Source organism: Mesitornis unicolor, unplaced genomic scaffold (assembly GCF_000695765.1).
Source record: "Mesitornis unicolor isolate BGI_N332 unplaced genomic scaffold, ASM69576v1 scaffold14607, whole genome shotgun sequence".
NCBI lineage: Eukaryota > Metazoa > Chordata > Aves > Mesitornithiformes > Mesitornithidae > Mesitornis > Mesitornis unicolor.
The window spans coordinates 22,109-49,307 of record NW_010197187.1 but is presented as its reverse complement, the minus strand read 5'-3'; the positions used below and the strand labels follow the sequence as shown (position 1 = coordinate 49,307).

The following is a 27,199-nucleotide window of genomic DNA, read 5'->3' as shown; positions in this document are numbered from 1 at the left end:
GTCGGGGTGGATCTGAGGAGTAAACCTCCTGGGCAAGTTGGTTTTATTTTCATTGTGTCGCAGACAGGCGCATATGAATTGTGTGGGATAAAATTCATCTCCACCCCCTGACGCAGTCTCTGCCAGCCCAAGGTTTAGGTTTGCACCCTGAGCCATGAGTAGGTGAGATGCCCAGAGCTGTGTTGTGAAAAGGTTGCAGCCAAGCACGCAATCCGCAATTTCACAATGTCCTTGGGTGTTGGGGCTGAGGTCCCCTCTGTGTTTTCCTGCATTGCCACAAGGACATGTAGACCTTTTCCTCACGTTGGCTGTGTGGCAGCAAGAGGACAGTGACAGAGGCTTTCCTGGCTGGTACAAGGCTGGCCCTTGGAGTGGGTTTGTGACCATCACCAGTGAACTTTAGAGCTGTCAATCCATGCCTAACACAAGCAGTAGTTGCTTGGGCTCTGCTGTCACTCTGCCAGGTTGGACCAGATGATATTTTGAGATCCTTTCCAGCCTGGGTAGTTCTGTGATCCCCATTCAGCTCAGTCCAAGGTGCTGCAGCTGTAATCCCTCGCAGTGTTATCTTCAATGGAGGCTAACCCAAGATTACCTCCTTGCCACAGACATGCGAGCAGGACTTGGTCTGTCCCACAGACGGAAGTTGTGAGGAGGCAGATATGCCTGCAGCAGGTCAGGAGGAGGGTGCCGTGGCCCCACAGCCTGTCGTGATCAGGTCGTGAATGTATTGCCTTTTCTTTGCCATGGTTAGGAGCCAAGGGGAAGATGACAGCTAACAGAGTGGGGTGCATCATTGGCTTTAGACTTGGAAAGGGTGACAGGAGACTGTAACAGGTAATGTTTCACCATGAGCATCTTGTCTGTGCTCCAGTGGAGGTGTTACAGCGCTCTCTTCCTTGCACTTAGCTAAGGGCCTGGTATGCTAACTTTCTTCTTTCTCTTTAGGAGATGAATTAAAATGCAGCACACCACGTGCACAGAGGACAGAATCTACCACGCACTGGAAAGATGTCTACATGGGCTTAGCAGAGATGCTGTCTCCAGCAGATGGGCTGGTAGGTGACCTGTTAACCTGTCTCTGCATGATCTATTGGGCACCTGGGTGAGAGGGAGCTGCTGGGGCTGTTGGAGGCTTGGAGGCCATTTCTCCCTTCCAGCATTCAGAGTTAGAGGTGAGATCCACCCTAGTCAGTCTTCCTGAGCCTCTTTTTGCAGTAGGAAGATGTGCCAAGATGCTGAACAAGTCATGTTAGGTCTTACCTAGGTAAAGACTCAGCAGAGAAGTTGTGCATCTTGCCAGTTGTCCATGCGTGAACTGGGGAGAGGAGGAGCATTTGTTCACCACGAGGAAAGACTCCTTTGTGTAATCAGCCAGCCTTGCCTTGCTTTGATGCATATAGCCCTCAAAACCGATGGGCGTAATCTGTGCCGCATTGTCAGAAGCAAGCATGAAGATAGTGTTATCGACTAGATCCGATACCATGGTGGCCATAAAGATGTGAGCCATGTTCAGAGAGCTGCGAAGGGATTTGGGATGGCGGTGGTGAGGGCAGAGCAGCAATGAGTAAAAGTAATTTTTGAATGTCAGTTTGACCTGTCTTCCTTGTACTTACACATGCAGGCTGCAATTAAATCACTCCCAAATCCTGGGATGAAAGAAATGAAATTAATTTGAGGAGCTGTCAAATTCTGATTTCCTTTTGTCTGTGCAGTCCTTCCAATCCCTTCTGCTTTTCCATTTACCTGTAAGTCAAGAGACGTGAGCAATATCCTACCTGCTGCCAAATACTGGAGTAATCCCTCTGGCTCTGCCCATTTCCTCACACCCACCAGAGCAATGCCAGCTCCCCATGCTGTAGCATCACCCTGGGTCTTGGTTCATGCAGTTATGACCAGGATCTCTGGGTCCTTTTAGTGTCCCCACATTCTGGGAAATGGGCCCTGAAGAGTGACCTACATTCCTGGTTCCTGGAAGTGCAACCTCGTGTTTGTCACCGTTACAGTGCATGTCCAGGGGACTCCATCTTGCCAAGCCGTTCATTGTGCACTGCATAGCTCAACTCTTCCTGTAATTATAATTAATCAGCTCCCGTGTCACTCACAGACTCTGCCCTTCTCTAATCCCAGCCCCTCTGCGCTGGTGTTTGTGTTAGGGCAGCCTTTAAAAAAGGACTTCATAATTTTTCCGGCTTGTTAGCAAAGACAAGACTGTACGAGGCAGGGGTTGGGTGGTGGTGGGCTCTGCTGGAAGCAGCTGTGCTGCCCAGTGATGCCTCATTTCTAATGATTTCCCCCCATCTCTCTGCTTGCTGGCTTTCAGTCCTCTTCATGTGGGTTTTGTGGGGTTTGTATTCCTGGGAGAATCTCAGGCATTTTACACATCAGAAAGTTCCCTTTCATCAAAAGCATTTGTGCTGTTGCCAAAAATCTTCAGCGTGACCAGCGAAGCCCATTTCCGCCGTGGTCGGTGGATGCGATGTTAATGGGTCTGCTGAGCCCTGGCCAGCCCTGGGGCAGCGCTTCTTGCCCAGTGCCCTTAGTGCTCGTCCATGTGGGCTGTCCAGCCCTGCGGATTGTAACGTGTTTGCTTTGAAAAGCTGCTGTCTCACATCCTATCCCCTTACAGTCGGAGTAGGAAGTATTTCGTTATTGCGCTAACATATATGATTTAGGGAAAGCCGAACATAATGCTCAGATATATCTATGCCCCTTAACAGTGTATCCCATTTATTTTCAAAACCAGAGCAGAAGGGTTCTCGCATTTTCCTGCCTTCTCTGTGTTACAAGCAACAGTTTAATTATTGCTGTCCTGTGTCAGATCCAGGCTGTTATTTATGGCAGGGCTCTGTTCCTCATACAGTCAGTGAATCCCTCCATCTTGTTCTTAACTGTGCCGTAGCCTTCTCCTTTCTTGTTTTTAACTTCTTATATCACTTCTATTTCCCAGTTTATTGGCTTTCCCCTCCTTTTTACCATTTCCATACACCAAAATAACACACACTATGTTGCAGTTTTTGGGGTGGAGACCTTGCGAGAATTTTAGGGTTTTAAAAGATTATTTAATGATTTATTTTTGCATGATAATTTTACAGGAGGTTGCTCCAGAATGGGTGAGTAATCACTTCCAATGTGTTGTTCCCCCCCCACCCCCATCAGCGACTGAATCGCTGAGGTCTGTGAAGTCAGCAAAGAGAAGTGTGAGTGCTTTGGCCGTCACAGATTTATACCCTGGATGAGCCCATGGTTGGCTCTGGGGTCTAAACAGAAAATCTTTCCTGAACTGCAGTGTTTATTGGAGGAACCAGATTGTCTCTGATGCATAAAAAATGCTGTTAGAAAGATAACCTTCTTTTCCTTGTGGTGACCCTCCTTGGAGAGTTTGCTCTGTGTAGCTGGAGAGAGGTGATGATCAAATCAAAGTGGCTAAAGGAAGAAAAATACTTTTATTTCTTGCTGGTGGTCAATGAAATAGGGAGTATTTGAGCTTTTCGTGCAGGTGAGTGCTGGGCTCAGGTTGGTGCTGGCGGTGCCAGGGTGCTGCACTGTGGAGTGAGGTATGAGAGGGGCTGAAGGATCTCAGTGGATGGGAGCTGCTGGAGTGGCTGTAGGACAGCCCAGTGCTCAGAAGGTCCTTAATGGGAAGGAGTAGTTGTGTGTCTGCCGCAAGGCAGCACATGAGTTGGGGACAATGAAGGATGCTGGCAAGGGAGGATGGGTGGAGGTCACTGGTGAGCTGGAGAAGGAGAGGAGCATTTGATAATGTCTTCTGTGGTGCTCAGGGAGTTTGGGCTGCTCACTTCTAATGAAGAGAAGCTTAAGCTCCTGCTTGATGGCAGTCATCTAAATACCCTTGTGGGGAATGAACAGAAGTCTAGAGTGGGGATGCTCCAACTTGGTCACCAAGCAGCAAAATGTAATGTCTGACATACTTCCAGCTCTAAGTGCAGAATTAAGGTGTGCTGGTTACTAAACCTGGCAAATGTGAACCTTTGAACCGATTTATCCAGGCCTGTGGTGGCCCCAGCCCTGGGAGGTGCTGCTGTGCCCTGCTCAGGGGGCTCTGAGCAGCTGCTTGGGAATGGGAGCCGTGGGTTGGACCACTGTGTGGTGTGGGATGCATCCCAAGGGGATGCTGTGACTGCAGGGCCTTTGCCATCCCCTCTGCTTTGGGCACCTTCAACCACACTACTTATGAACTGCTGTGGGTCAGCCCTTCCTCTGGGCAGTCCCTTGGAGAAAATCACCTTCTTCTGGTGAGGACGTAGTGGAAATGGTGGGAGCCGGTCTGGGGGAGGGAGGAAGTGGAGATAATCTGCTTTTCACCCCTCCAAATATGTGTCACTTCTGATGGCATCGGGAGCCGATGCCCAGCCCAAGTGCCGTGGGTGAAGGCAGCTTGGGCATGTGATATTTCTGCTTTATTTCTTTTTTCCGACTTGACAGTTGCCCCCTATGAAGAGCAGCAGAGGGGAAATGTCAACCACCGAAGTCAGGAAGGAGCCGCTCTGGGAGGAGGGAGGGTGTCTCGGTGCACTTCTCAGAAAAGAAATCGCGAAGCCTCATCCTTCCGAGGCCGCCCACAGGGCTGCTGCTGCCTGGCTCCCAGTGCTGCCTGCATCTTCATCGATGCTGATGCTGATAGCGATCAAAGTGAGAGCGGGTGCTGCTTGCGCAGGCTCCCTCCCAGCACGGGGGTCTCGGTGCAACATCTGCCCAGCACCGAGTCCCAGTTCAGAGGCTTTGCTATGGGTTTTGCTTTCCCAAAGGAATGTTTTCCTTTGAAGCTGTGTCACATCGGGGTCAGTCTACGCGCGGGGTGTAGAATGCTGGGATAAGCACAGCTTGGTCCGCTTCTGCTGTGGCTCCATGTGCTGCAGCCCCAGCATCCCGCAGCCGAGGCCACGGTGTGCTCTTGGCTGGCAGATAGATCTGACTCATTCTCCATGGATAAAGAAAAAATAAATAGTGGTGGGTCGCTGTTTTAGTGGTGCAAAACTGGATAGATGAGTGTGAGGACAGGGTGGGTGTCAGCAGTTTTTTTAGTTTTAGGGCTTCCTACTGTCCTGCTGGGAGGTCCCCGGTGCCTCTTCGGACAGATTCGTAGGATTTAGGGGCTGGAAAGTGAAGTCTTAGTTTGTGCTGCCTGTACAAGGTTCATCTTTAAAAGCTGGAGCCGGAGCTTGCCCTGTAGCTTCTGCATGGACTGCTCTCCTTTAAGACATTAAGTGTGTGTGTGATTTTTATTTACTGGTTCACTCAGCTGAGAGGCACCTGCCTTGCTGTGGGCTTAGGTGAGTGAGGTGAAGTGTTTCCCCATCACAGGACTTTCGAGCGATTGCACAACTTGATAGAGAGAGGGTAACGGGGAGCACAGCTTCTGCTTGTGGTGATGGCAGGGAGCATCCCCGAACTCGCCTGAGGGACATCCCAGGGCATCTCTATGCTGCGCACTCCATGCAGATTTGGGACTTGCCTTTGCATCTCATAGTGGGAAATGTGCTTTTAGGAATTAAAGAGCAAGTGCAAAGTCCAGGAGAAAGCCTGGTTCAAGCTTCCTGCATGCCCTGGTTGCACATCCTGCCTTTGCCCACCCTGGGACAGGTAGGGTACCTGGCATGATCTGGTGTTGCTCGTTTTGAGCACGCCTGGAATGAACCCAGTTGGGACATGATGGTCCGTGCTGCTCTGACCTGGTGTAAAACTGCTGCTGAGTTGTCCCTGTGATTTGTGGCCTGGCCCTGTGCAGCGGCACACTTCACCATCGCAACAGGCCAGCAGCAGAGCATCTGCTTGGGTGCACTGAGACAGAGGAGCGACCACAGATAAAACTTCCTGGAGTTGTTTTCTGACCTGGCTGCAGCCCCTCCCTATCCTGGGAATCAACCAAGTGCTGCTCTGCAGCTCATACAAGTCCCTGGGTGCTACCGCAGCACCCAGCTGTGTCCCAGGCGGACACAGGACATCTGCAGAGGGACGAAGGGGACACTTGCAGGTGGGTGGCTCCTTTCTGCTTTGTGTCACCTGGGGCTTTTGTTCCTGGCCTGTGCACATTAGGAGCATCACCCTCTGTGCCCAAAAAAGCCTTTTAGTCCGAATGCAGGGGATGTGGCTGCAGGGACTGACTGCTCTGCTCCAGGTGCTTGTGACCTGTGTGGAGGGAAGGGAATTCCCTTCCAGCTCTGGATGCCCCACCTTGACTGATGCCTGGTGATGCCAGACACTCTGCTGTGTGCTCACTGTTTATTGTTAGCAGGATTTCCAAGCTGCATTTTGTGCTTGATGACTATTTTTGGCAAAGCAGCAGCTGTTTTGGTGTGTCTTTGGTTAATGCTGCTTTGCCAAAGGCAGGAGCTCAGACCCTGTCAGCCTGCTGCCTCCCAGCACTGCTTGGCTCAATCCCAGGGTAATCCCAGTGCCTTGCTGTGACCATAAGTTAAGCATAAATTCTGCTTATAGCGATGTCATTTGAATATACCCAGCTTCGTCCTTGTGCTTCAGCTCACAGTTCTTGTAGAAAACCCAAAAATAGGTCAGAAGACCTCAGGTCTGAATGATATTTGTAAGACGCCTCCCTCCAGCCCTTGTCCCTGCTATCTGCCAGTTTGTAGCGAGTTTGCCTCAGCTCCCATTGGGGAAGCTACCCAGTGCCTCTCCTTTTGCCCCATTCAGCACAGGGTAATGCGGTGAGCTGCTGCCGCTGCGATTTCCTCCTCCCTTGCTCGAAGTGAGAGGAAGGAAAGAGCCTGTGTTTTGCTGGGCTATTTGTGTTTGTGGTTACGCTCGCGCAGGAAGTGGCGTGTTCCTCGCTGGGCGATGCACCCCGAGGGAGCTCGGCTCCTCTGCCCTTCCACTGCTGGACTTCAGCTTTGCCCTGGGCAGCTGCAGCAGGGCCGGGTGCTCTTGGGTACAAAAATGCTCTAGGGTGCCATAACATTTCCAGCTGGAGCAGGATGGGTCGTTTTAAAGCATCACGCAAGCCACTTCTTGCCAAGGTCAGCAAAGCTCTGACCACTTCTGCTGCTTCCTTCGCTATCTCACAGGTCCCTTCCCTGGAGGATGTCACGCTCTGGGACAATATTGATTTATTTGAGTGATCTGTCAGAGTAATCCGAGGCAGAGCCATGTCTTTGTGTGGCTCAAAGGGAAACTGGAACATCACTGAATTACAGTGGCTGTGCCCTCACTGACAAGATATCGCAACCTCAGGTTGCACTCTGGGTGTCAGCAAACCCAGTGAGATGCTGGGAGTACCAGCAGCAAATTAAAAATTGCAGCTGTCACTAACAGTGAGTGTGTCTGAGCTCCTGGGAAACTCTCCAACGGGATCTTTTTCTACTAGGAAATGTTGATTCATTGAAAATAAACAGTTGTGTGGCAGTGGGGGGGTCCTTTCCTAGGGGGGAAGGCTTCTGCCCTGTTAATTCAGCTACAGGGCAGACATAAAGCCACGGAAATAGTGTGTGCTCTGCGGAGCAAAAGCCTGTCCATGGAGGGGGACAAGTGAAGGCTGTTTTTGCAACCTTAGCACTAGTTTTGCTTGTCTTGGCATTGTGCTGCTCCCCGCTGGGCCACAGCAGACCTCTCTTCTGGGTTAAATTCATCTTGCTTAAAACCTAGAAGGTGTGTAAAGCTATTCTTATGGCATTTATGTGTCTGTATGTTTGATGAATTTGTAGCCTCCTTTGCAGCTGGAATTGTTTGAGGATTGGACAGAGTAACGTGTAGATTTGTGGTGCATGCTGCTGTCCACTTGCCAGATCACAGCATTGTTTCTTCCTTGTTAGCTTCAATGCAACAGCCAACACGCATGAGTTGGTGTTTGTTATGTTTCTGTGCCACTTAAATAGACTGTGTGAGTGAAGAAGGGCTGGATTTATATTTATTTTTCCTCTCTGATCATTAGCCCTACTTCCCTGCAGTGAGAGATGCTCTGTTTCTCTTAGTTTTGCTTTTGGATTGGGCCCTGGTGCCAGCACCCCCTGAACCATGCTGTGGGCTGTGACTGAGCTGCGTCCACTCCTGGTGAAAAAACCCATGGCAATGTGGGATGGGAGAGACACAAACATGGACCCTTCTCAGATAATCCTTAGGCTGTTTGCTTGAAACTTCCCCATAACTTTTCTCTGTGGGTCTTTGTGCAGTGTCTGGGGCCCTGGAATGGAGGAGGAGGAGGAGGAGGTGCTGCTCCTTTCTTGGTCTGCAGATCCAGCGCCACCTCCTCCCCTGGGATGCAGGGCTGGGATGAATGGAGGCACTTGGCAGCCTTCGCGCAGATCATTTCCTCTGAGACCATCTGGGAGTCGGCCTTGGCCGCCAAGAAAAGCCGCAGCCTCGGGAAACACCTTGGGCCATTGTCACTGGCTGGGTCCCAGCAGCAAGAGGCAGATGTCTGAGAATGGGGGCCAGGGGGGTTTCAATCAACTGGGGTGAAGGACCCTCCATTCCTTTGCATGCAATTGTCCTTTCCATTTGGCTGATCTTCCGGTGGAGAATTAGTACAGAATCACAGCACGGTTGGAGTTGGAATGGCCCTCTGGAGATCACCCAGTCCAACCCCTGCTAGAGCAGGATCACCCAGAGAAAATGACCCAGGAACACATCCAGGCGGGTTTGAATGTCTCCAGAGAAGGAGACTCCACAACCTCTCTGGACAGCCTGGTCCGAGGCTCTGGTACACTCACAGTAAAGAAATTTTTCCTTATGTTTAACTTGAACCTCCTGTTTTCCAGTTTGTGACCATAGCCCCTTGTCTTGTCACTGGGCACAACAGAGTCTGGTCCCATCCTCCTGACCCTTGCCCTTGAGATATTTATAAGCATTAATGAAATCCTCCCTCAGTCTCCTCTTCTCCAGGCTGAACAGCCCCAGCTCTCTGAGTCTTTTCTCGTATGGGAGATGCTTCAGTCCCCTCATCATCTCAATGGCTCTACACTGGGCTCTCTCCAGTCATTCCTTGTTTTTGAACTGGGGAGCCCAGAGTTAATACATTTAATGAATAATCTGAAGGTGCTAAGAGGTGGAATAAATGCCGGGCAGTCTTCATAATGAAGCCGATATGAACTCTGACTGTCACAATGCTGATGTGATGGAGCATCTCCAGGGCATGGGGAAGCTGTTCAGAGGGGTGCAGCATCTTCCCTCAGATGTGATGCAGCTGGAAGGGGTTGGACATGTGCCTGACAGGAGCTGAATTTTGTGGGATTTAAGTGAGTTTCCAGTTGGCTTAGTGCATCTGGAGCATTTGAGCCTTGGGGTGGCAGGGCAAGGGGTTGCACAGACGGGTTTTCTGTACTCAGACAGGATGAAGGTGGGCATCCACTCCTGAGTGGATTGGTCTGTGTGAGCAGCGAGGTGCTTGGGTGCAAAACGATGCTGCTGATAAGCACCATTTGGTGAGATTAGATCTGTCCGTAATGAGGACGTGAGGTGTATTTCCTCTGCTGTGATCTGATGCAGGTGGTGAACACCTTCACCCTGACCTCTTCCTATTGTTGGTCCCTCCTGAGACCTTCTTGAGTGACGGTGCCTCTGTCTCCCCCACAGCCGGGCTGTGCCTGAACTGCTGGAGCCTGCAGGAGCTGGTGAGCCGAGACGCCGGCAACTACCTCATCCTGGTGGAAAAGATCCTCGGCAAGGCCCAGGAGGTGAGTTGGGGGGCTGCTGGGGAGGCTGCAGGGTTTCAGGCAGTCTCAGCTCTGGGGCTTGCCCAAAATTGAACTTGCAGAGCTTTGTGGGTGATTTTTGGGTCATGGTAAGGTATTCCTGGAGCACAGGAACTTGGTGATGAGAGTTTGGCAGGTCCAAAACTGGTGGGAGCAACCCTGTGTGTCCCATCAACTTTCAGCATATGGGAACTACAAGGGAAAAACCTAGCTCTGATATCTGCACTGCAGATCCATGAGGAAGAGTTTTCATTCCCCAGATTGCTGCTTAATGCTGTGCAGGAGTCATAGGGCTGCATGGATGGAGCCAGCCTTCCCCAGACCTTCCCCTGGCATAAACTGAGAGCTGCTTGTTCAAATCAGAGCAAATTGAAAGTTTCCTGTTGTTTTTGATGGAAACTTTGCTGCGGCTCTGCTGGGCTTCCTGCAGAGCTAGGAGTGGAGCTGGGCCGCTGGAAACTGCAGGCAGGGTTTTCACCACAGGGCAGCCCAGCTGGCAGCAGTTGGGACAGGCACAGGGGGAGGACAAAACGGGAGCAGGGCCGATGGTATTGGCCTGTCATGGTCCCGTCATGTGCTGGAGAAGCTCAAGGTATCGTTGGTCAAGCAGGGTTGACACGGGCTGTGGCCACGAAGACCTCAGAGGAATTCCTTGATGTGGCAGGAAATGGTGATGTGTTTCCTAGAGCCTTAGTACTGGGATGCATGTGATGGGGTAAATGCCGCCTTTCATTTTGTTTTTTAGGAAAGAGAGGCTGTTTACCTGCCAGGTTGCAGAGCCAATACCAGTTAGGTTTAGCACAATTTGGTTTAATCCATTTATATTTTATTTTAATGGCCAGAACTGAGCTACATTACATTAGGATTTATGTAAGGGTTTATTGCACTTTGTGCTGTGCTCATGAGCAAGAGAAGATGTTGTCCGTAAGTGTATCCCTGAGCTATTGCTCTGTCCCTGGCTATTCACTGGCAAAGGCTGGGACAAGACTGCATGGTTTGCACCGTGCTGCCAAGCTCTGCAAGCTGCCTGCAGGGGCTGGGCTGCCTGCTTGCCTCTCCAAAACACCTGCTTTGAGCCGCTTTAATGGAATTTCAGGCAACTCTGCGAGGCTCAGGAGCATCGGAGTGCTGGGAGCTTGTCCAAACCCAGCTTCCTGGGGGTGAAGGCAGAGCGCAAGCTGTGATGACCTGCCTGTCTCATTGGTGCAGGTTACTGGGGCTTTAGGGGTTATTTTCCCCTGGAGACAGGGAGTCTGCTGGGGATGGTGATGTGATGGTGTGGGTTGGGCGCTCAGCTGTGCTGTCGGGGAGCCCCCTGGCACCCCCAAGGATGCTGTCGGGTAATGCTCCTGGTGATCAGCCCAGCTCATCCTCTGCCCTCTGGCTGTTCCCTACAGGTGCAGGAGAAGTGCGACTACGACCTGGTCCCACCTCTGGCTCTGCTCTTCTACTATGCGGTCCTGTATGTAAGTCCTGAGGCTGCTGCATGTGGCTCGATCCCAGCCCTGGGGAGACACCAGGATCTGGGGCCCTGTGCAGAACACTCACTGAAACCAGGGTGGCTTTCATCTGAAACATCTCAGTCTGCTTTGATCAGTTCATCTCAGAAAAAAGATCCTGTACAAATCTACAGGGGTCAAGACCAGACAACCATTGCACAAGCTGAGAGATGAAAAAAATGAACTTCAGTGTTTTTAGTCTTTTTATTTAAAGATGGGTTAATCGGAAAGGAGATGGATAATATTGCTGTGCAGAGAAGGCAAATTTTTTTCATTACTCTTTATACTTGTGCAGAATACATAGGCAATGCTAATGAAAAGGAGTGGAGCCTTCACAGGAAATACTTTTTAAATTATTATTATTATTAGCACAATGCATCATTATCCCAAGGAAATCATTGCTGCCAGATCTTGCAAAAGCACAGGCTGTAATGCGATTCATCTGTATGGATCTGTAGTTGTTAAAAAAAATTTATATATAGGCTTTGAAATGTGAGCCGCAGCCGGAAGGTTGGGAAGGTGCAGAGCCGATGAAGCTTTCTCGGAGTTGTGGCCGGTGGGGATTCTGTGACTCTTCCCTGGGAGGAGACGAGGTGTCGGGGTGAAAGCCTGCTCCGATCCGCTTCTCCTCCTCCTCCTACTTCCAGCCTAAACCCTCAGGTTTTTCCGCAGCGCTTGAGGCCCATGTTCTAACCCCTTTCTAACCAGGTGTTCCTGTCTCCTGCAGGCTCCTCACTTCCCACCGGGCTCCGAGCTGCTCCTGAGGGCCGCCACCATTTACCACAGCTTCCTGACCTGGCCTGTGCCCTACTGCGACATCTTCCGCAAGCTGCTCACCTTCATCAGTGACGAACTCAAGGCCCCCGGTAAGTGCTTCCGCCCCACTGGGGTTTTTCGTGTGCTGTTGGCACTGCTTCCCCAAAAACACCAACTGCTGCGACCACCCTGTGTTTCTTCATGAGACTTTTGCCTGGTGTTGCTGTCTCATACATCCCTTGAGCGTAGTGGCAACATTTACTTTGTGCATACACACCTCAACTTTTCCAGGAGGCAAGGACCTCTGCCGTCCATCCTCTGGATTATTTTCCCTGGTGGTCCAGCACCAGGTGGGACGCAATTCCTCTGGAGGAGCAGGTGGGATGGTGGGGTTGTGTTTTCAGTTCCGGACCAGTGTGAATTAGCAAAACATGTAACTGTTTCCTGGTTGCCTTTCATTCTGCGGGGTCTTTTCCGTGGCAAAGCATGTGCTGGCTGCTCCCGCCCAACACTGGGCTTTGTTTGAGATGCTTGGTTTGAGATGCCCAGTGGCGTAACTGGGGTGGCAACAGTGGGTCCATTCATCAGCATCAAGGTGGCTGGAGCCTTCGAGCCTGCTCTTGCGTGGAGATTTCCATAGGGCTGAGGGACTCCCTGGCTCTTTCTTTACAGCCGAGACACTACCTTGTGATACGGCTTTGGGCACATCTATCGGCGGCAGCAGCAGCGCTCCTCTTAATTAAGGGCTTCTTCATAGATGTCCTGTTGTTCCCAATGGAGCAACTCTTCCAATTATTTCTAAAAAGCCATTTCTCCTAATCTCCCTGTCTTTTGGTGGCTTATGGAGAGCTGTTATCACACAGAGCAGGTTTCAGCCCTTGTTTAATCTTGCACAGGGCCATGGCAGCGAGATGGGCTGTGGCTGAGGTGGGGGATGCTTCCCCCCCATCCTTAAACCAGGCAGCAAAGAGCTGCTTTGGAGAGCACTGATGAGGATGTGAAATGCAGGGTCTCCATCACAGCAGCAACTGAGTGGGATGATGGGAGCTTGTAGGTGCAGATGGGATGAAAGATGCTTTCAAAGGAACAAAAAAAATAAAAAAAAAAAATCTCAAACTCTCTGCAGCGTTGGCACTGAACTGGCAGATTTACCCCCAGCTTAAGACTCTGCCAGCATAAATGGCCAAGGCCACCAGGCATGGTCTGGCTGGGCTGTTGCTCTGCATCCAGCCTCCAGCTCAGAGCTGCAGGGCCAGCACAGACGTGGAGATGCTTGTCCCATGCTGCTGCAGCCGTGGACTTTCCCAGCTCCCACCTGGTCGCTTATTGCTGTGATGCTGATCAAAGCTGTGTTTTGCAGAGCTGGGGGGTTTGCTGCATCCTGCTCTTGTGCCATCACCAGTGCACGGGGCTGCCTGCACTGGGGACTTTGGTCTGAAAACTTTTCCCCTCCTACGAGCATATGGGATCCTCCCACCCCTGTCAAAAGATGCCATGTGGAAGGTGTTGGTGTGCTGGGGCTGGTGAGCCTGGTGCTGTCCCTTGCCATGGCCTCTCCCCAGCTGGAGCCAAGAGCAGTGAAAATGTGTCCTCTGCTGGAAAGCTGGCCAGGATATTATACGTGTGTTACACGGGCTCTGTGAGCTGCTGTGAGACTGAAGCAAAAGCTTTTTATTGAGATGAGGGTAAATATTAACTGAGATCCAGCTGCTGTGCATATTTGCCAAGAATGCAATAGCTTTTATGTGCAAACTGGGGCTGATGTCTCTGCAAGAGGGAGGAACGCTGCTGTAATTATGGAGCCTGTTCAGATCAACATGAGCTGCCTATCGGTTCTGGGCCCCTCTTGGGTGCTGCTTCTTGGCTGCTGAGCAGCAGCTGGGGTTTGGAAGTGGTTGCCTGCAGTAATACAGGTTCTGGATCTTGTTGATGCCATAAGATCTTTCCCAAGATGTATCCCAGTCCTTCTGCCTTTTGGGAGTGACATGGGCTTTGCTGTTGCCACCCAGTCCTGGTCCCTTGGACATTGCCTGGTTGGGGTTCCCAATGGCATCCTGGGGATGGTCCCAGTGATGCATCCAGGGGTGTGAGCTGCTTGCACAAACCTTGCTTCTGCTGGAGCCATGCTGAACCCCAGCTCTGCAGGAGGGAAGGTGGCAGTGACCAGCTGTCCATAAGGGACATCCAGGGCCTGGTGGGTGGTGGGGTAAAACAAGTGGCGGAAGCTGCTAAATAGCACTTGTAAAATTCAGAACGAATCCCACATCAGCAGTGGGGCAGAAGGGACTGGAGATGGAGCAGCTCTCCCTTCCCATCCTCTAGTTGCCTTTCCATCCCCTTGGGCTTTCACCCTTCCCATCCCAAGGCACCCTGGCTCCTGCACTCATCCCCTTGCATGGTGCCTTGTCCCCATAAGGACTTTTGCTGCTGCCATGCGCGCTTCAGGCTGCGGCTCAACCAGGACAAGACCACGTTAGGAGACAAAGCCCATGTGCTCCTGGTCTGCGGTGGTGCAATGTCTCCTGTTCTCTGCTCTCTCCTCCAGGAATCTCCTTCCAGAGGCTGGTGAGGACAGAGCAGGGGCTGCCTGTGAAGAACTACCAGAGCTCCACTGTGTAAGTGTGGCCATGGGTGCTGCTGGCATCTTTATAGCATTCCCACCATCCCACGCTGCTTGAGCAGCAGCAAGCAGCATCTCAAAGGTGTAGTGGTGGGTGCCAGGGAGAAGAGCTGGAGAGCGGGGCTGAGCTGTGGGAAAGGATGGGGAGAGTGGCTGTGGCATTTCCACAGATGTGGGTCAGGGTCTGTGGGCTCCCTGTGTCAGTTATCCCACGGCCCTGCTGACTGCAGGGTGCAGATCTGGGTGAAAACAGCCAGGGAGGGCAAAGTCTCCCCCACAGGGAGCTGCTGATCTTGGCACAGGCTGGAGAATGGCCAGGAGATGCTTTGATCTGCGTGTTGGGAGCCACCAGCCCCAGTGGGGACAGAAGTGAGTCTGTCCCAGTGCAACAATTAATGAAAACCTTACAGCTCTGAGCGCAGTCAGACATTGCACCTTAACCGAGGGCTGATCCTGTCCTGCAGGGCACCTCATTTGTGAATAGGAAAATGAGTCTGGCTGGTGCATGCCCTTTCTGTCCCCAGCCCCAGAGACAGTCCTTTGTGCACAGCCACCTCCTGTCTCTGCAGGAGGGCTGTCCTGTTTGGGCTTCTCCACTCATGCTGTGCAGCTCTGGATCTGCACCTGTATCCCACCCAGCTGTGCTGGTGCTGCTGTGTTGCTTTCCCAGTACAGCTCTCTTGCTCTACATGCTTATACTGGTGCAAGTGTGGCCACTGATGACTTACAGCAGGATGGCTGTATTTGCATAAAAAGCCTTGAAAACCTGGCAAAAACCTTGTACACAAGCTGAACCTTGGTCTTATTGAAAGCTTGTGCCCCTTGCCTGAGCTGACTAGAACCAAGTGCACCAGAGCTCATCCTGAATTTGGAGTGATTTTTGCTCAGTGAGGTTGACTGCTCTTGACTGTGAATGGAGGCTCATACTCTCCAGGCTGTGGAGAATTCGAAGCCTGTGGATAGTCGTGTTATGGTTCAGAGCAAAAATGCAGCTGAAGAATGGGGTTCTTCTCCTGAAAGCTCAGAAGTGATGCTCTGACCTGCACCTTGCATGGGGAAGATGTTTTGAGGGCCACTCTCGTTTTCTGTCACCCCTTTTCATTGCATGTACTGAATGTCCAGTTTGGATAACTGGCTGCTGGGCTGGAGCTCTGTCTGGGACTGACTGAACAATCATTGGGCTGTTGATATTGCCAATGTGGTAGGAGAGATGGTGCCACAGATGGTGCTGAGGGGCAGGATGGAGGATGCTCTTCCTGCTCTGGGTACCCCCACACAGCCCCGGGACCCCTGAGCTGTCACTAACGGGAGAAGACACTGCCATCTAGTGTGGATTCATCCAAGAGTTCTGTGTGCCACCAACCAGGATGCCCAGCCTAACCGCCCCATCCCCTTGTCCCCAGGACGGTGTTGCTGCTCAACCGATCCGAGGTGCAGAGCGAGTTCCTCTCCATCGCAGAGAAGCTGAGCTCCAGTGAGCACCCACAGCACGCCACACTCGTCCTGCTCCTCCAGCACCTCTACCAGGCCAACTTTGGCACCCGCTGTGACCTGGACAGCCTGCACCACCTCCTGAAGGTAGGCTTGAGGAACTTCAGCTTCGGTGGTGCTGCGATGCTGTTGGGAGCAGTTTCATGCAGTTGCCTGGTAGATTTTCTGGCCAAAATAGTATTTGATTAACAAAAGAAAGAAGTTTTGATAGCTCTTCTTGTAGGAAAAATGTGCATCTTTCCCTTCTGTTCTCAGCTTAGACCTGCAGTCTGTGCTTCTTTTTTGTGAAGTGTGTGTGTGGTGGTGGTGGGGGTAAATCTCCTTTTACTCCTTTTCCCATCCCTAAGTGGAGCGAGGAAGAGCCCCTGGATTTCAAATGCAGCAAAAGTGTTCATTTGACTAGAGAAACACTTCACTTTGGTGTTTTGGAGGGGGGAAAAACTTGCGAAGAAAACCCCTAAGGTGTGTTTGAACATGGATTTTTTTAAATATGCAGAAGTTTTGAGGGGATCTGAAGGGGGTAGGAGGTAAAGGAGGGAGAGAGATTTGAGAGATTTGCCCAGTGGTGTAGGCAGTGACCTTCCCCAAAGACCTGCGTGTTGCCTCTGTGGTGGGGCCCCCCTTAATCTCTTGCCTTTGCTCTGCTCCCCACAGTCCAAGACGCTGGAGGAGCTCTCAGAGATCTATGCCAGCGCTGCTGATGCGCAGGAGATTGCAGCTGCCAGCAGTGACCCTGCTCTGGCCCAGGAGCGGCTGCAGGCCGTGCTGCGGGACATCGCCGGGGCTGCATCCTTTCCTGCCATCGCGGGTGAGAAACCTCCCCGGTCCCTCTTCCCTCCAGGGTTTTCTGCTGCCTCAGCCCCTGCAGCAGTAACGAGCAGTTTTGTGCAAAGTTCCAACCTAGCACAACAACAACTACGACAGAAAAACACCAACCCAGGTCCTATTTCATAACCACACGATGAGTCAGAAATTGTTTATTATCTTTCATTAAAACAGCAACAAAAAAGTAATTCTCCAGCCTTTGCAGGTGAGATGAAAATATTAAATCAGAAGCCAATGGTAGGAGTGATGCCTGATGGCTTTTAGAGGTGTGAAATGTCCCCTTGTCCCAATTGCATCTGGCTCATGGGGATAATGACAGCAGCATCAGTGCTCTGCATGACCTGGGTTGCCCAAAAGATGTGCATGGGGTGGGTGGCATCTCCCACCAGCCAGGAGAGCTACTGGAATATTGGGAGTCCCTGCAAATTAACTCCTCTCCCTTCTCTATTCACAGGCGAGCCTCAGCCCCGCAAGCTCCACACCATCCCCATCCCCGCTGCTCGCTGCTACACGTACAGCTGGGATCAGGATAACTTTGGTAAGCAGAGGGGGTCCCCCAACCCTCCTATGGAGCCCCGAGCCCTCTGCTCCCCATGGCAGGGGAAGTTTCTGTTTGGCTGGGGCTGCCATGTGCCACCGGGTGCATGACACAAACTGTGTTGGTGTTAGGGGGAGAGGTGACACGGTGGATGCCAGTGACCCCTGATGGGAGAAGCTGTGGGCATCAAGCTCGCACATGATGCCTGCTCTGATCCCAAGCAAAGCCCTCATCCAAGCAGTGGGCCCGAGGCACTGGTGGCCCCAAAACATGTGGTGTGAGAGACAAATCATGCAGGGCTTCATCTCCAGGGCAGCACTGTGCCTTGAATTAAGCTGGAAGAGGTTTGTCCCACCTGAGTCAGTGGGGGTATTGGTAGGGCAGAGAATTTTTTTGGTAGAAACAACCAACTTTGTTTGGTTTCCTCCTCTGCAAGGGGTCCGTGCCTTGGCAATAATTATTGCCCTGACCTCACTGAGATGTCAGAGCTTTGTGGGGTTGAGACCCCTTGGACGTTTCAGCTCTTTTCCCACTCACAGCAGGGATGGCCAAGGAGGGGGTGCCTTTGCCGTGCTTTCGGCCTGGCCGCAGTAGTTTTGCAGGGGAAGCAGCGGCTTCCCCTTCTGCTGAGCTGGTCTCTCCAGCTTCCCCATTCCTGGAAGACCTTTTCTGTTCCTGTGAAGATTTGCTGCTCATTGCCTGCTAGCCTCATCAGCAAGCTGGACCAGAGCTCTGGCTTGGGCTTTGCAGTGAGTCCAGTCTTGCCCAGAATGCCACCCGCAGTGGTGCGATTTGGGGTTTGATTACCCAAATACCTTGCTTTCCTCCTGCCCTCCAGTTAAACCCGGATCAGATGTGAGCACATTGTGAAATCTGTGTAGGAAGGAAGAAAAACCCCAACTGGTGTTTGCCTTTTGAGAACCCAAACAGAATGTGACCTCAGGGAGAGAAGCAGGTTTTGTTTTGCATTGCATCTGAGTGCCTTATGGAAATCTAAAAACATTCAGTAAGACGTTTTCAGCTTCGTGTTTGAAACCGTGCAGGATCAAAGAGAGCGTTGGCCATGCTGCAGTAGTGGTGTTGTCTGGAGTCATCGCATTTCCCGTGGTTATGCTGGAGCCCTTGCAAGATGTGATCTCTCTCTGATTCTCTTTCAGATATCCTCAATGATGTCCTCAGCAAGGAGTGCAGCGTTGTTGAGCCTATGGCCTCAGAAAATGAGGAAGACGACGAAGAGGAGGAGGAGGACGAGGTGGAAACCGATGGCTGTTCTCCCGAGCGGGACTCGCTGCTTTCCCCCATCTGCACCATGTCCAAAGACTCTGTGTACTCAGCATTGTCAGAGGCAGGTTCAAAGCCCTCACGAGTGTCGCTCTTCACCACCTCCAAGGACTCCATCTCGGAGCTGACAGTGGTCTCCAGGAAGTCCCTGAAGTCGTTTGTCTCCAGCCTGAAGGACTGCATGGACAGCGGGTATGCAGAGGACAGCGACGAGAGCTCCCTGGACATGGTGGGGAGGCTGGAGCTGAAGGTGGAGAAGACCCACCACAAATACAGACAGACGCTGACCAACAAGATCTACAAACTGTTCAAGAGCAAAAGCCAGTACGTCCTGAGGAGGGATGTGAAGGACTGCCCAGACACGGGCTCACTCTCTCTGCCCCTGCGCCGTGCCGAGAGCCTGTGCATGCCCCAGGCCAAGCACCGTGTCCCGGCGCGCTCCCGGCGCGCTCACTCGCTGCCGCAGCACGTCCTGAGCCAGCGGCTGCCAGCCCCACTTGCCCCGCAGCACCTCAGCCTCCACCGACGGCCCTTTCTCAGCTACGACGAGGACACCAAGGTGTCCACGCTGCGCGTCGTGGTCTTTGGCTCTGACCGCATCTCTGGGAAAGTGGCCCGAGCCTACAGCAACCTCAGGTGAGCCGGGTGGTGTGGGGGACCCAGCTTGCAGGTACCTGGCACTGCTGAGATGTGCCAGAGAGCTTTGCTCACCCAGCCCTCTCCTACCTTCTCCCAGGCTCAAGGAGAGCACCTGCCCCTCACTGACAAGGTACTTCAAGCTGCAGTTTTTCTACGTTCCTGTGAAGAGGAGCTGCTTGGCTCCATCGACCCCGCTGATGCATCCCTCCCCGTCCCTGGGGGACCCGCAGGTCCGGCCCTCGGCACAGGCGGTAGGTATCCTGCTCACTGCGGAGCTTGTGGTGCCACCAGTGCCCTGCTTGGCTCTGAGAGCAGCGTGTGAGGGGGCAAACAAGACAGGCTGAGGGGGGCATTGGTATCTCTTCAACCAGCTCCATGTGTGGGGTGAGGAGCTTGGGGGCCCTCAGCATGACACCAGTGTGTCTGATTTCAGGACCCCACCTTGGCTAGGATGGAGACCAGCACCAATGACATTTCCCACTACATCGGCATGTTAGACCCATGGTACGAGCGCAATGTTCTTGGGCTGATGAACCTGCCCATGGATGTCTTGTGTCAGGTATGTGAATGCCAGCTGGTAGGACTTGGCGTCGCCTTTCCTGAGGTGCAGGGCAGCTGAGCAGAGAGCTTCTGCCTGGCACTGGGCCATCATGATCCTGTACAGCAGGCTGTGCTGCATAGACACAGGACAGAGATGGGTAGTGAGAAGGAGGGTTTCCATCCCTGGTGGGACAGGGTGGGCAGTTCGTGCCACTGGCCTGTGAGTACCACATATGCCATCAGGCTTGTGACTTAGTCTCTCGCCGCAGTCTGCCAAGCCAGAGGCTGAGCCCCAGGAAGACTCCCAGGAGCAGCTGCCCATTCTGGCTGACATGATCCTCTACTACTGCCGCTTCGCCATGCGCCCCGTCCTGCTGCAGCTCTACCAGACAGAGGTAGGCAAAGGGGCTCAGCCCCATCTTGGCAAGGGGAAAAGGGAGGTCTTCTGCCTGTGCCACCAACCCAGAACCTGCCTTTGAAGTGGATGGGGGATGGCACAGCCACCATGGTGAGACAGAGCTCGGTCTCCTCTTATTCTCTGGGTGCCCATGGTACTTTGGCTGCTACTCCTGGCTCAGAGACTGAGGGCATGCATGTCCTGCCTGGACAGTCCTTAAGTCACACAAGCAGTTTTCCATCCCAATACTTTTCCCTGCCAGCGACTCTGCCAGTGCTGACGAGTTATTCACGTTGCTGGAATTCCTTCCAGGGCTCTGCTTTCCGAACCAAGACCCTCTGTGAAGTCTATTTTCCATGTCCTGCAGCATGCACAGGGCAGATGTGGGGAAGGTTGAGTGCACAGCTGCAATGACCACTTTGATGTGGTGGTATGGGACTGGTGTCAGTGGGGCTGTGGCAAGCAGAGTTGCTGCTGTGGATGGGATTTGTGTTGCTCAAAGCAATGCCCAGACCCTGCTGTCAGGCTCAGCATGGGTTTTCTTTCCAGTGGGTTGGGGAGTTTTCTTTAAGTGAAAATTAGGTTTTTGGGTTGTTTTACTTGCTAGTGGTCTGTTAAAACAGTCAGAAGTACAGTTAAAGGCAAGTGTCACCCGAGACAGTTGTTGAAAGGTCTATTTTGAAAATGTGATTTTTCCCAAACTGACCTGTTTCCTGTAGAAAGGAGTGAGAGGGGTGAATGTTGCCTGGTGTGGTCTGGGTCTCTTCACCACTGCATCTCCCTTTTCCCCCTGGCAGCTCACCTTCATTGGGGGAGAAAAGATGACCGAAGTCTTCATCCATTCCCTGGAGCTGGGCCACTCAGCGGCCACGCGGGCCATCAAGGCATCAGGTCTGTAGCTGCATGCCATGGGGCTGGGGGATAAATGGACAGAGGGGCTGGGGGATAAATGGACAGAGGGGCTGGAGGGAGCCTGGGCTGCAAGAGGTGTCTGAGTCCAGGCTGCATCGTGAGCAAAGATCCAGACATCTTTTAATAAATTTGGAAGTGAAGCATCATAGTTCTTGCATTCCTCTCCAGGGGCAAAGCTGTGTCAATGCCTTGTTGTTTTTACTGCTGTTAACTCTAAAAAGTATTTGCAATAACAGAGCTACAAGCCCAATTTTCTTCCTCTCATCAGCACCTGGCCAAGTGCAGCTCTTCCTCTTTTCTTTTTGCTGCTTTCTGTTGTTTGTGCTTTGTCCAGAAGTGTCACTTATACAAACCCTTTCTGTTTCCTTAGTTTACTGGGCAAAGCAAGGTTCCTGCATGTGCTTGGCTTCTTCCTGCAAGGGAGATCCACAGGCTTTTAAACTGGGAATTTATGAAATTATTAAAGACAAGAAGCTATGGCAGAAGTGTCTGCCTGCAGCGTAGTCTCCAGCTCTCTCCGGGTACCAAGGACAACGTGCTGTGGTGCAGCTCGCAGAGACATCTCATGGCCAACGAACAATACTGCATTGAAACGCATTGCTTTTTTTTTTTCTTTTAAACCAATTGCTTTTCTGTGATCTTGCCTTGTCTTTCTAAACAGAGCTCATAAAATATCCTCCATGTGAAGTGTCACCACCCTGCTCCCCTAAAATAGAGGCTTGGCTAAGACGTCTTCCCAATAACTCATAAAACCACCAATCCTTTCTGACTTTGATTTTTGTTTTCCTTGGGTTGTCTGGTAGCACACCACTTAACATCTGCAAAAAATTAAACAGGAAAAAAAAGTTTGTAAGTATTGGGCGCAGTATTTCAAGGCTAATTTAATGTGGGCACAAATATGCCCAGAAAAACAGGAGCTGGGTTAGCAATGCAGCCTTTTATTGCTTTGTGTTTTCCCTGGAGCACTGACCCCTCTGCACCAGCTTAGCCAGCACCGCTTTCAGCTTTACAGAGCTGCTTGTTGTGCTTTGTGTTGAAATTTCTGCACTGGATTAATTGCTTTCTGGCAGCTTTTAAGCCACCTTTTCTTTCTGCCTTTTAGCTTCACAGCTGTGTTCAGCAAACCATTTTTTTTCTCCTTTTTTGTAGGTACCGAGTGTGCTGCTGTATCGGTAGCCAATGGAAGAATGGGGATAAAAGGCCACCGTGTGACATTTGCTCCTTATTTTGTGCAGGTCCAGGCAGCAAAAGGCTGGGCATAGATGGAGACAGAGAAGCAATCCCACTAACACTACAGATTGCCTACAGCAAGGTGAGGGCATGGGACTTACACAAAGACAGATGGGACAGAAAACCACTTAAGTGCTGGGCAAACGTCTCTCAGCTAGGGGCTGAGAGAGGCAAATGCTGACATTCTGCTGGAGGATCCGAATCCAAGTCCTGATGGGCCAAGTTCAAGCTAATTGTCTACTTACTGGCTAATTGGGGCTGGCTTTCCACTCCTGTTCAGCCCAGTAAAATAGGGAATGTGCAGCCGGTTTCCATAGACTGGATGTGTACTTGGTGCCGCTTTACACTGGTGGACTTTAGGGGTAATGGCCTCAAGTTGCGCCAGGGAAGGTTTAGGTTGGATATTGGGACAAATTTCTTTACTGAAAGGGTTGTCAAGCACTGGAACAGGCTGCCCAGGGAGGTGGTGGAGTCACCATCCTTGGAGGTCTTTAAAAGGCAAGGAGATGTTGTGCTTAGGAACATGGTCTAGTGGCAGACTTAGGGCTGCTTTGAAGGTTGGATTGGATTGTCTTAAAGGTTTTTTCCAACTGAAACCCTTCTGAGTCTATTCTATGACTCTATGACTTTGCTTCCAGGGAGCGATCTCCTGCTGGTCACAATAGTCCTCCTATTTTGTTAATTTCTTAGTGTTAAGCCTGGGCAGCTTTTCAAATCCAAGGTTAGTTTAATTAGTTTAATTATAATGCCTACTCAAACTTTGTTGTGCAGCTCAAAGTAAATCCAGATCTGAGCTAGTCCAGCCAGATGGTTAGGGGCGGGAGGGCAGGGTGACATCAGCCTGGAGCGTGGCATCATCTCACGGGCTTTGGTTGCTCTCTGCAGACAGCCATCAGTGGAAGAAGTCACTGGAATGATGTTGAGAAGGTCTGCACATCCGTCAACCTTAGCAAGGCCTGCAAGAAGTACGAAGAACTAGGTGGGTAGAGGTGGTCTTTGTGGCTTTGTGTAGGGAGCAATGGGAGGGACTGGTAGAGCAGGAGGACAGTGTGGATCTTCTAGCTGGAGCAAAGCAGAGATGTGTGAATACGAGAGAAGATACGTGGAAGGTGCCTGGTGTTCCCTGGGACGTACTGCAGTCCTTGGCTGTTCTTAGCACCACATCAGGAATGAAAGGCATTTGATTTCTCGCTGTCCTATAGCTTCCAGCCAGGGAAATGGGCTGCCCACTGGGGATGGGGCTGGGATGGTGCAAACAGCAGGATGACCACCGGAGTGGTGCTTTCCAGAACAACACTTGTTCAGTAAGGAGGAGACAGGTAAAGCTCTTGTTAAGTGAAGAAGGACTAAGGGCGAGGGTGCTTGCTCTGCCGTCCACAGCAACCAGGCCCTGCAGTGAGCTCTCAGCAGGCTCTCGTAAAGCTGATATTCCAGCCCGGTGTCCTTCCTGCAGCTCATACATAGCTGGCTGCCATGTGGGTCTGTTTCTTAATCTATTTTCTATTCAGGTTTCTGGTGGGGTATTAATAAGGCTTTGAGGCTTTTAAAAGCAGCCAGACTTGTAGTCTATGTGTGTATTTGGAAGCAATACCTGTTCATTCTGGCTTCAGAACTGCTGTTTTGGCAATCAGACACCTAGTTCTGAGTAAACTGAGGGGGTTTTAGTTCATCTTTCATCGTGTGCTTTGATGTTTGGTTTGTGAGAGGAGTAGTCGGGGCAAGCAGGTGATTCCTACATGCCCTAGCTCAACCTAAACCTCTGTACCACTTGTCCCACCTGTTGCAACCCCATCCAAGACACCATGCAGACAACCCTGGAACAAAACATAGCAGGAATTAATTTCTTACTTCCTCTCTGTAATTTGAGTTGGGTATTTCTGCACTGGTTCAGGAGCTTTGCTTTTGCTGCCAGTGCTATGGATTTGCTTCAGGGGGTGTCGTCAGCTCCACATAAGGGAGAAGCTTTTTCATTAATCTCCTTCCTTCCAAGAGAAACCCGGTCCCCTCGATTGCCTCTGTGGGTTTTTACATTCAGCAGTTTGACCACAGGATGTCACTGTAATTCCAGACACGAACAAGCATCTCCAGGTGGACTGCAAGAAAGGCCACCCTGGGAGAGTTAGAATTTCCTCATGATGATGGGGCAATGCTTTTTGTCCTGTTTAAATCCTGAGATAGTTAAATGTCCTTTTCTGTTATGTTTGGAAAACAGTTGAAATTGCAGAGGACATTTACGTCTGTGTCTCTGATGGCTTTATTTCTGTGTGGGTTAGCATGAGGGCAAATAAAGCTTGACTTGTGTTGCATTTCCCTCAATGGTGGGGTCTTGCTGAGAGCCACTGCCTCTGAGATGCTTTGAGGGCTGGAGGGACCACTACTGTTTCCACCAGTGGCCCAGAAGCCCCAAGTGCTGACAGTTTTCTTTTGTTACAGCCTCAAAGACAGAGTGTCTGAACTTAACCATGACAGAGGTGGTCAAAAGGCAAAACTCCAAATCCAAAAAAAGTTTCAATCAGGTAACTCAAATCACAGTGCTTTTATGTTTAACAGGAGATCAGCCTGACTCAGTTGGGGGGGAAGCAGGGCAGGAGATAGTAGCTCCATGGTGGGGTGGGGGGGCGTGTCTGTGGTTGGCCACCAGCCCTGCCTTAGGGGTGCCCAGCTCCCCTCTCTCCTTCCTTGCATGAGGACACGCACTGAGCCTAGCAGCTCCCTCAGTCGGACTCTTTTTCTACCAGCAGATCAGCGTGTCCCAGATAAAAGTAGACAAAGTCCAGATTATCGGCGTCCAGTCCTCCTTCGCCGTGTGTCTGGACCAGGATGAGCAGAAGATTCTGCAGAGTGTAACCAGGTAGGAACCCCGGCTGCCCACTGTGGTCAGCCCTCCTGGGATGGTGTGTCCTGCGTGCAAGGACTTGCCCGCAAAGTGTGGGGTGCAATCAGGTGGAATGAGGTCCCAAGCACCATGGTGATGTATTGCCAAATGCCCAAGCTGGGTGATACAGCTCTGAACTCTGTAGTGCAGCTGAGCTCTGGTGGGATGGATGGTCTTGCTCAGATCCCAGCAGTAGTTTACCTTCATGACTGCCACCATCTAAAGGGTGGTCCCCAGTCAACTGTTCAACTCTGTAAAGATGATTCTTTCAGCAAGACCAGTCATAAGCCAGAGGAAAGCTATGCAATATAATTAGGTATTTGGAGAGCAATGTGCATATGAGCAGAGCCTCCAACTTCTGAACCTCATTTGGGTTGTCCACCACCTTTGGCATACCCATTGCAGGAGGAACCCATGATCTCCATGAGAGAGACTGGGGTAGAGCAAGAATTGTTCATGTGCCTGTTCATCCATCAGTCATGTCCCCAGGGCACCAAGCTGGCTCCCCCCCGGGTGATAGAATTTGAAAACTCACTGTAGACGACATGAGTGATCAAACTACTTGATCCCTGGGTCTTAAAAACATGCAAGCATTTTAATTTTTCCCTCAGAGAGAGCAAAACTCTGCAAGGTTATGCTGCCTCCAGTGGAAAAACGTTTTGGATCTTATTTTAATATATCTTATTTCTTAAATAACCGTAAAGAGACATGTTTTACTTAAATTGTTTGTTGCGCAACTCAAGGGACTTGTGGGAGAGTTCAATACACGAAATGGAAAAGGAGCTATTTCCCTCTCCCCAAAACTTGGTGGGGTGCAAATGTTCTTGTTTTCCCTAATGAGTTTCAGAAATTACTCTTTATGGATGCTTCTGCTCTAGGTGCCAGTCTGAGCCAGCTTAAAGACCTGAACTCAGCACTCAAACTCCAGTCTTATTAAAGACTGCACTGATTCCTGTTTCCAGATATTTCTGCTGCAGCTTAGGACCATGATTCTCACCCACACACCTTACTTATAACTTGGTTTTTTTTTGTTCCCCTGCAGATGCGAGATCTCTGTGTGCTACAAACCCAGGGACAGCGATCTCTTTGCCCTGAGAAGGTCCTCTTTGCCTTCCCAGGACTCCTCTGAGTTTCATTCTCTCCTGTGTTTACCCATTGCCACCTTCAGTGGAGCACTGCCATAGAAGAGCTCTGTGTCATCTCACGCCAGACTCACATCCAACACCACTATATCCTCAGGAAAAGGAAGCTGACTGTCCTCTTTTGGGCTGGAGACCCATCTGTTCTTGTCCAAGACATCCAGCAGCCCAAAGCATCGGCATGGTAGCCAAGCTGCTCTTGGTCTGGGCTTAGCCCATTCCTGGGAAATGGGAACATAGGTGGTGTGCTCTGGTATCTCTCAGGGTTCCTTGGCAATGGGAGAAAAGTGGTTTCCTTGAGATCTCTGTTTGGTTCATCAGACTGCCAGCACCTGGATTGAGAGGGCAAGGCAAGGACAGTGACATTTTCCTGCCAGAAAATTATGCCGTGGCTGTGTTTGACAGTAATGGCAAGGACAGCGTGATCTGCAGGGAGCTGATAGGTGGACGTTTTGGAAAATGAATGTCCTTGGCTTTGAGTGGTGGTAGGTGGTCTTCAATGCATGCAGAGTTGCAGACCACCCAACCGAAGTCCTGATGGGATTTCACCAGTAACAGGTCAAGAATGCTCAGGACAGTTCTTTTGGGATGAGAACAGGCTTTCTCAGTGTCTCCCTTAAATTATGAAGGTTAGGTGTCTTGCAGAGTAAGAGCGCAGAGCAGAGTGACCCAATCGATGCCCAGGAAGACCCCAGCATGGGTTGTAGACTGCTGCTTGCAGTCCAGTGAATTGAGTGCAATAGGCCATACCAGGGCATGGACACCCTATCATGCATATGTGTGTTTATAGTA

At 51.2% G+C, this 27,199-nt stretch overlaps 1 protein-coding gene across 1 annotated transcript; it reads left to right on the top strand.

Annotated features, from left to right (window-relative positions):
- Positions 1–946: 946 nt before the first annotated feature.
- Positions 947–26,452, top strand: PIK3R5 (phosphoinositide-3-kinase, regulatory subunit 5). Its single transcript, XM_010188721.1, has 18 exons — positions 947–1,058; positions 9,547–9,647; positions 11,063–11,131; positions 11,892–12,030; positions 14,466–14,535; positions 15,944–16,118; positions 16,686–16,839; positions 17,311–17,394; positions 18,552–19,311; positions 19,412–19,565; positions 19,748–19,873; positions 20,124–20,249; positions 21,049–21,142; positions 22,399–22,475; positions 23,279–23,372; positions 24,827–24,909; positions 25,135–25,244; positions 26,311–26,452. The coding sequence occupies exons 1-18, from the start codon at positions 962–964 to the stop codon at positions 26,450–26,452; spliced, it is 2,655 nt and encodes an 884-aa protein (XP_010187023.1). The 5' UTR covers positions 947–961.
- Positions 26,453–27,199: the final 747 nt, after the last annotated feature.